The sequence below is a fragment of the Zonotrichia albicollis genome, chromosome Z (genome assembly GCF_047830755.1).
Source record: "Zonotrichia albicollis isolate bZonAlb1 chromosome Z, bZonAlb1.hap1, whole genome shotgun sequence".
NCBI lineage: Eukaryota > Metazoa > Chordata > Aves > Passeriformes > Passerellidae > Zonotrichia > Zonotrichia albicollis.
The window spans coordinates 16,215,502-16,224,448 of NC_133860.1; the positions used below are offsets into that span (position 1 = coordinate 16,215,502).

Sequence of the window (8,947 nt, forward strand, 5' to 3'; positions counted from 1 at the left end):
TGGTATTGGGGAAAAATGATAAATATTGTATACGTAACTAGGGGTATAAAGATACGTGGCGGTCCGTGGGACGGCACTGTGTGCCCATGGCTGACTGCTGAGCGGATCTTTGTTAGGCTGAAAGAACATCTTTTAGATAAACAATTAATAAACATAAAACCAGAAAAAAGAACTGAAGCCTCTTCTCGTCCTTCGACACGCGGGCTGCCCCAAGGCCACCCCCGGGCCTTCCAGGCCCCTCAAACAGCCGAGATAAACCGGACATGAAGGAACTTGTTATAGTTTGTCGCTGGCGCAATATCAGTGCTTCTATGAAAATATATGTTGTCTGGTGTCTGCTGTGAGATGTGACCAGGAATAGAGCAAAGCAGGCTCCAACTTAGGAAGAAAGACTTTATTAACCTAAACTATATGTAAAAAGAAACACACACAGAACTCAGAATGAAAACCTTCCAAAAACATTCCTCCTCCCTCCACCAAATTTCTAGTACATCCACCCCTCAGATCATCAACTCTCAGTCCATCACCACCCTTTAGATAATCAATTCTCCGTTCATCAAGGAGACAGGAGTCTCTCTTGTACCATAGGTTTCTCCTGCAAACACAGTTGAAACTTCATGTGGCACTACCAGGTGATCATTTGCCGTCGTGATATCTTCCTTCTATGCCCAGTGCTCTCACCACTGCACAAGGACCAGAGCTGCTTTGAGGGTTTTCCTTTTAAGGATGCTTTGTCCAGTTCCAAAGAAAAGCACAGACTCTCAATTTCGGGACACCTGTCCTCCCCAAATTCACCCCCTGGGGCCAAGGGGTCTCAAGAACAGAGATCTTCTTCTTCCCTGAAGACCAAGGGCACCTACCTCCCTTCTCATCCATCCTCTCCGTTCACGCACTCCTTTGCAATATTGTCACTGCACTCTCTTGGCTCCAAGGTATTGCCTCGCCCTAAATGCAGTCTCTGTGTCACAGGAAAAATGGCTGTGTTTATGGCTATACAAGAGAAGTCAAGGCAAAGGCTATTCCATCACCTCTGCCCACCCAAGGTTCTCAACTTCTCTGGTGGCCCATTTCTTCTTATCTCCATCTTTCTTCTCATTCAACTCCAGGAGGATCAGCATTTGTAAGGTTTCCATCATCTAGGAAAAGGGTTAAAAATCCCAGGCTCTGCCCGTCCAGAACTCCCATACCTGGCACCTTCTTGCCACACCCCCCTTCTCCTTCTCGGCCGGACGTGCTATCAAATTTCAAGGTGGCACACGCACCTGCTCTCTCTCTCTCTCTCTCTCTCTCTCTCTTTCTCTCCCCTTGTGTGGGGGGAGTGTGGCTGTCTGATGCCTCTCGGTGCTCCTGCACATTTCCATCCTTCAGGGGCCTTCGCCACCCTTCTCTGTCTAAGGCCCGGCCTACCTCACCTGGCTGCATGGATTCCCCTCCCCACCCAGCCCGCAGCTGGGCAGGGGAGCTCTGACCTCTTTCACCCACCTGAACCCAAGAGAGCTTTTCCCTGGCAGTTCTCTGCTTTTAGCCCCCGTGTTCTCAGAGATGTATCCATGTCCTCAGTGGTCACACCAGGAGCCAATATTGAAATCTGAGCACCTATAAGTTTGATAACAGCATCCCGAAAAAAACTCACTTTCTTTTCAAACCAAGACAAAACTTGTGATAGGCTTAAAAGTAGAAAACAACCCAGACTGGCTCAATGACTTTTTCAGTCAGTGGGGTTTAACAGGCTGGGTTGCATCTTTGCTTAAGGAATGTTCTGGGTTTTCCTTGTAATTGTCATTGTATTAGCTATGTTCTCATGCCTTGTTCATTGTTTCACAGAACTATAGGGAACACCTTTTTCTAAATACAGAGAGTGGAGTTGTAGCAGGCCCAGGGCCTGCAAGGTCTACCTAGCATTCAAAAGCCTAAGATAGGAAATGCCTGGTCATGATGACTGGACCTAAGCCCCTATTTCTGCTTTTGGACCCTTGCATATCTCTCTGTAAGACTATAGGTCACTTTCTTTTTTCCTTGTCCCCTACTATTGGACAATTCCATAAGCTCCTGTGCCCTATATGAAGAGCTACTTTTGCCCAGTTTTGCAGAAGAGCTGTCCCTGAGAACCTTTGCAGAAGATTTAATAAAGACATCCCTGCGGAACTTCATACAGCCTTCCCCTCTCTCTCCCTGTGTCTGCCTAAGGCACTTAGCAAGCTAAAGAGCTGAAATCATATATTGAGTGGATAATCACAAAAGAGCTGCTATCACCTAAGTATGCTAAGGTAGCCTGTGGGCTGGGAGCGGCTTGGGAATTCGGACAGGCTGTGCTGAACAGGACTGCGCTATCCGGACCCGTGGCAGCCCGCGGGGTATACGCCAAAACCCAGCCAAGCCCGCATTACTACTGACCTATCTTATGGCTACTGCTTAGCTCTAATCACAGTCTTGCTCTCTCTGAGGCCTGCCTTTTGCAGCTTTCCCATAACCTTGTGATTTTAAGGATTCTCACCATACCCTTTCTCAGTTCACCTAAAAAGAAACCTTTGTAATCGTGTTGTTTATAATCTACTTTGTGTTTCGTAGCTTTATTATAATATATCTGCTTCTTACTTACCTAAATTATCTTTTTCCTCGCACTAAGCATTGCTATATTACAACACAGCAATTTTAATGCTGTGAAAGTCCAGTCAGTTCAAAGGGCATAATTACAACCATTGTTTGAAAAAGACTCATTGGTTTCAAGGTCTTCCAAATTTTCCTCAATGTCTATACCTTCATCCACCATCTTTGTGATATTTTGAGAACTCTGTTTCAATCCATTTTCTACAATTCCAATGCTACATGGGGCACCTTCAAGGCATGATGGGATGCCCTGCCCAGCCATTTGTCTCCATAAATGAACCAACATCCTTTTGGCAATTGTCATGGATATTGGTCAGCCTCAGAAAGCGCATCCCAACTGTTTGAATAATTACACCAAAATCTTACATTTCAGTATGCAAAATGCTGGGGAGTAACATTGTACTTTGGAGGATCACCCTCTCGAGAATCATTGGATGTAAACGTAAGGCAAAACACCATTGCTAAAGAACCAAGGATTTGTTATTCTTGGGGTTCACATACTGCTTTGGGAAGTTCTTTGGCCGAAATATTCCAATTCAATAGAGGATAGCTCCCATTATCATTTTCACCAGGCTTACTATTAAATTGCTTTTTGCTCAAAGACAAATCCTCTACTGGCACACCGACTAAACTGGTTGAGAAAGGCTTTTCTGGTTCTGAATTAGACAAACATATGCTATCTGAGCGCGCTGCCTTGGCTAAGCTCACCCACACATTTGATTTTGGTTGTCTCACAGGCAAACCTGCACTACAGGAAGCAATTAAAACCAGCCAACACCCACATATCATTGGATTTTGCTCCATCCTTTTCATGAGGTAATTTTTGGCAAAAAATCCGGCCACGTTTATAAATTTAAAAGCTTTGCTTTTGACCTTAAAATAAGATTTCACCTTTAAAAGTCCAGTAGGGGGGATTTTTAACATAACAAAAATATCCCACTCTTTTGCCAGAAATCAACTCTATGAAACAAACAATTGACACACTTATAAATAACATGAAATCAGAATTTTGCAGGAATGGATGAACTAGGAACTTCAGGTGTCACCCCTGATCTGAACCCCTGAACCTCTCTTTGGTTCACATCTGCGTACTTGCTTCTACGGTCTTGGACTCATCAACAGGTTCTGGGTGCGATTGGGTTTGAGGTTTTTGGCTGGGACCCTCGTAATTCCTGCACCTGTAGAGACAGAAGCATAGCTTTTGCCCCAAGTGATTAATTGGAAAGGACCTTCAATTTGTCCAGTCTCAGGGCTTCTAATTAAAACAGGGAGGTTTTCTTTCAGTTTTGCCTGTGTGTTATCTGAAAAATGCCTTAAAATCAGTGGGTCTGGTTCTGCTACAAAGCTGTTAAAAAATTATAAAAATACAAAGTTTTGTTCAACCTCATCTGTGGTGTGACCTCTACACCCTCTTCTGCCAGGAAGGACAGAGGAGGAAAGCTCCACAACCCGCTCCCACTGGAGGTAGTGGCCAAGAGATGTGTTGTATTGGTTACAGGAAGAAAGCCAGAGCCTGATAAATCACGTCTCGATTCACTACATTGGGTTTTATTAGAATCACACAAATCAGGCTGCTCTTGAACTGCAGATCTCAAATTTGTATTTGTGACACTTTCCAATGAAGTGTTACAGGTTCCACATCATATCCCTACCTCCAAAGATACAGCTGGAGAACTCTCAGCTCCAAGCAGTGATTTTGATATGCTGTTTTTCCCCACCAGCAGCAAATGAGACAGGCTTCAAGACTTCTAAATGATCTGTCTGTGTCTCCAGAGAAACTTTCCTGAGCTCTCCCTCCTACACCCCATGCATCTCTCTGGACAAAGCCATACTGGCCCTGCTTGGCCCCTGGCTGCCACCCGCTGCCTCTGTGCTCCCCCCTTCCCACTCCTCTGCAGGCAGAGCCAAATCCAAAGCTCTTTGACACCTGTAACCAGAGGCTGGGGAAGCAAAAGCAGCAAAAACACTGGAAGAGGCTTGGGGGAGGAATCTAGACAAAAACAATTCTCAGAACTACAAAGCAAACTGCCCTCCTGAGCCCAATCCAAGGGGTGACTTCCCAGGAAGGGGAAACCATGGCAGGAGTGACCCCCACAGCCCCTCAGCCAGGCACAGTGGATCCGGAATATCCCAAGGCAGAGCACCCCTGCACAAGTTCAGAACAAGATCCGGCCACATCTTCCTTGGAAGAGGAACAGGGCACAGAAACAGCAGCCCTTGTTTTGCAAAGCCTCCCCAAACTCTCATCCTCCAGACCCACTTGATGTCCAACCTCCCCAGGACATGACCCCTGACCCCCCAAATTCTCAGAACACAACAAAAATCCCTAAAGCTTTCCTGGGAAATCTGGGGGTGGATGATTCCGTGGAAGAATGGGAAGACGCCCGGTTGCAGCATCAGTGACACACAGAATCCCAGAAGAAACAGCGGACACGACCAAAGCTGGAAGCTGACCTGATTCCTCCTTCCCAGGAATTGAGATGATGTCCACACTGCCTGGAGAAACCCTGGATGCACCAGAAGGGAAGGAACTCCAAACAAAACCCGAGATCCCCCCAGAAGAAGATGAAGGCCCAGATGTTCTGGTTTGGTATTCAAGAAAGTCTCTATCACAATCATTATGTTTAAAACTCTCCGTTAAAGCTCTGGAAATAGGCATTAGTTTGACCAAAGTCTCTTCCTTTTTGAGAGTGACTAGATTATAATTTTTCCAGTTTATCTGGAAAATCAAAGGTAAAAGCAGACTTCAAGTCTATATTTTGAGTATTTGCTTTTACCCAGATTAAGTCTTTCAGTTCATGTTTTCAGATGTCTGAGCGTTCTTTATTCTGCAAAATTGTCTCAAGCTGGTAAAAGACATCCCATTTTGTTTTAGATAGATGATTTCCCACCTCGTTGCTCAGGACCTCCTGGAGTTGCTATTTATTACTTACAAGGATATTGGATGCAGATGATGTAAGGGATGATTCATTCCCGCTGTTAACAGCCTGGGCCTCCGGCAATGGCACTGTCCACTGTTTTCTTCTTCATTCTTCTAGTCTAACAATCTTCTTCACAGTGGAGCACCATTTATCACTGGCTGGGGGCTATGTACAAATCAAAGTGGCGTGGGACTGCTAGGAATGACTCTTGAGCTGTTTTGGTTTTCAGCATCATTCTCATTACATAGTTATGAGAATGGGAAGATGACATCAGCTCACATTCCAGGCAGCAGACCAAGAACTTCATGTTACAACTTACTTTAAAAGTTTTTTTCACCAATCACACAAAGCAAAAGCACATTAACAGTAGTTCTATCAAACCACTATAAGCACACATAACTTTGGTTAAAACACTGCATGCTTATTTTGAATACAATACCTACTTGTAAGCTTTAAAACACAATGCACAGAGCTCCATTATTAAGCTTAGAACTTCCTAATATCTTGCTAGATATATTTTTATGCAACTTAGGGAGTTATTCTAGAAAAGCGTTAATACACAGACCATTGTTCTACTTGTCCTACTTTTCTCCCTCTTACATAATTTTTCTGCTGACCTATCTTATGGCTACTGCTTAGCTTTAATCACAGTTCTGCTGTGTCTTAGGCCTGACTTTTGCAGCTTTCCCAAAACCTTCTGATTTTAAGGATTTCCACAGAAAAGCTAACAGTGCCTTGCAACAGTGCCCAGTGTCAGCAGGCTGCTCAGGATTCACGGGGTCCTAGAGGCTGTCCTGTGGCTCCACAAAGGGTCTCTGGATACTTCCCGAGAGGATTCAACAGATCCTCGTGTGTTGAGCCTGGCCTGTGAACTGCACCCGATTTCACGGTCTTGGTTCTTCAGGTCCAGGCTGCAGCTAACATCTGGGCTCACCACTTACTGTATTTGTGGTGACCCTCATGGCAGGAAGGAATGGTGAATCTGACTCCGAGTTCTTAGAAGGCTAATTTATTATTTTATGATACTATATTGTACGAAAGAATACTACACTAAACTGTACTAAAGAATACAGAAAGAATCCTTACAGAATGCTAAAAAGATAATACTGAAACTCGTGACTCTTTCCACAGCCTCGACACACCTTGACACTGATTGACAAATTAGTCAAAACCACTCACACCGGAAACCCAATGTAATGATCATGTGTGTGTGAACAATCCCCAACCACATTCCAAAGGAACCAAACAGAGGAGTAACAAATGAGATAATTATTGGGTACCTTTCTCTCTGAGTTTTCTCAGATTCCCAGCAGAAAAATCCTGGTCAAAGGGATTTTTCAGAAAATATGAATGTGACACTGGAGGGGTACTGTGGCACCACAATACTGGAGGTTGTCACCTGGGCTGTCCACCTGCATTTATCTTGGAACAAAGGCATTCTGGGAATATCAGCTGTCACCAGCCCCTCTGATAGCTGATAAATGTGGGAACGTCTGTGTTGCACAACATCCTGGCCAAAGCTGCCACACACCAATCTGGCGCCAATAAAAAGGAGAGGGAGCAGGAGCATCAGCAGAGACCTGCAAGGAGAACATCCCCAGGTCCATCAGCTGCCTGCCTGCTGCAGAGATGGTGCAAGCAACTCCCTTGCTCCTCATGCTCTTCCTGGCCCTAGGGGCTCACGGTCTCCAGGCTACCCAGCAGGTACCATCAGGGGTGGGATGTACAGGGTGGGGTGGGCAGGGGGCTGTGGCTGCAGGCTGTGCTGTGCCACAAGTGCTGAATTCTTTCCTCTCCAGTGTAAGCTGACTGGGCAATGGCAGAATGACCTGGGCTCCAACATGACCATTTATGAAGTTAATGAAAATGGTGACTTCACTGGCAAGTACCTCACAGCTGTGTCAACTTCCCCAATAAAGATCAAGGAATCACCTCTGGTGGGATCCCAGCAGCTCCCATATGGGAGCCAGCCCACCTTTGGTTTCACTGTCCATTGGAACTTTTCAGGTACTTAACATCGTTGTTGTGTCACCAGACCTCTCCTCTGCCCTCCCTGCAGTGTCCTTGCTGATTCCCTGCCTTCACCTGCACTATCCCCACTGCTCTCCCTCCCTGCAGCTCCCCCATCCCTGCCCCTGGAGCTCCTCGGTTGCTGCCAGCTCCCAGTGCCAGGCTGCAGGAGGGGCAGCAGGGGCTGGAGCCTGCACTGCCTGCCATGTCCGTGTGACACCCCAACCCTGTGAGCCCTCCTGCTGCTTTCCCCATCCCCTTTGTGCTCAGAGGCCGGGGACAGCAGGGGTCTACTGTCCCCTGTGCTGGGGCAGCCACTGACCTGCCACCTCAGCCATGCTCCCCTCCACCTCCTGTCTTGTCCTTGCAGATACTACCAGTGTTTTCACGGGCCAGTGCTTTGTGGATAAGGATGGAAAGGAGGTTTTGAAGACCATGTGGCTTCCGAGGTTACACTCAAAGGATCTTGCAAATGACTGGAAATCTACCTTGTGAGCTCTCTGTCCCTGCCCTGCACAGGTTCCCTGTGCACTCCTGAGGGGTTGGGGCTTTCACAAATGAGTGTTTTAGGTGACTGAGGAGTCCCTCTCATGGATGTTGGTCAACAGAGGTTTAATATTTGTTTGCAAAAACAGGACTTAGCAAATGTCCCAAGAAGGGTTCACTTGATTGCTTTGTGCTGGCCACAGAAGGACTTAGTGTACAAAGTGTCTGTGACAAGCTCAAGGGAAGCTTCACCTCCTGAGAGGCATTTTCAAGGCCAAAGGCTTAAGAAGGAATCCTGAATGGCCCAGGGTGGGGATGAAGGGGGGTTCTCCCAGCCTGTGGTGCTCAGCATTTGGCAGAGCTGCTGCCAGTGTGAAAGTGAAGGAGGACATGGTGCTTGTGCACAGCTTGCCTGGGTGTCCTGACAAGGTGCAAATGTTTTGGGAGGATACAGGGCTGGGTGGGCATTGGGCCACTCCCATGTCCCATCCTTACACTTTCTCTGTCTGTGTCCCCTTCAGGGTTGGCTACAACACATTCTGGCGCAAGGAAGATCCCATGGATTGAGGGCTGGTAGCATTGGAGCTCCCAGAGAAGAGGAAGTGCCAGGTTGTAACCCATCCTCCTGCTTCAGCATCTCCTTCAGCACCTGCTTCAACGCCTGCTTCAGTACCTTTATTCTCCCAATAAAGCTTTTCTTCAAACACACACTGTCTCCTCTCTTTCACAGACCAGTGCCCCTGTTCCCTTTCTTCAGTAGTGGCCTCTCTTGGCGCTATCGCTGAAGGCCATTGTGTGACCCTGTATGGCTTGGGCTCCTCTTTGTCAGCCCACCCATCACATGGAGCTCCTTGGGACCCCAGCCGCTGCAGGCCAGTGATGAAAGTGAAGGGAGACGTGCACATCCTGTTGATGATCATCTG

General features: G+C 46.8%; 1 protein-coding gene across 2 annotated transcripts; it reads left to right on the plus strand.

The window, feature by feature from the left end:
* The first annotated feature begins 4,899 nt into the window (after window positions 1-4,899).
* On the plus strand, window positions 4,900-8,723 carry LOC141727211 (avidin-related protein 7-like). Of its 2 annotated transcripts, XM_074533343.1 has the most exons (5): window positions 4,900-5,197; window positions 6,660-7,232; window positions 7,328-7,535; window positions 7,909-8,029; window positions 8,546-8,723. In XM_074533343.1, exons 2-5 carry the CDS (start codon window positions 7,158-7,160, stop codon window positions 8,589-8,591), a joined length of 450 nt encoding a protein of 149 aa, XP_074389444.1. In that variant the 5' UTR covers window positions 4,900-5,197; window positions 6,660-7,157; the 3' UTR covers window positions 8,592-8,723. The 2 variants fall into 2 exon arrangements, with proteins under 2 accessions (XP_074389444.1, XP_074389443.1); XM_074533342.1 differs by having other exon boundaries at window positions 4,900-7,232.
* The last annotated feature ends 224 nt before the right edge of the window (window positions 8,724-8,947 follow it).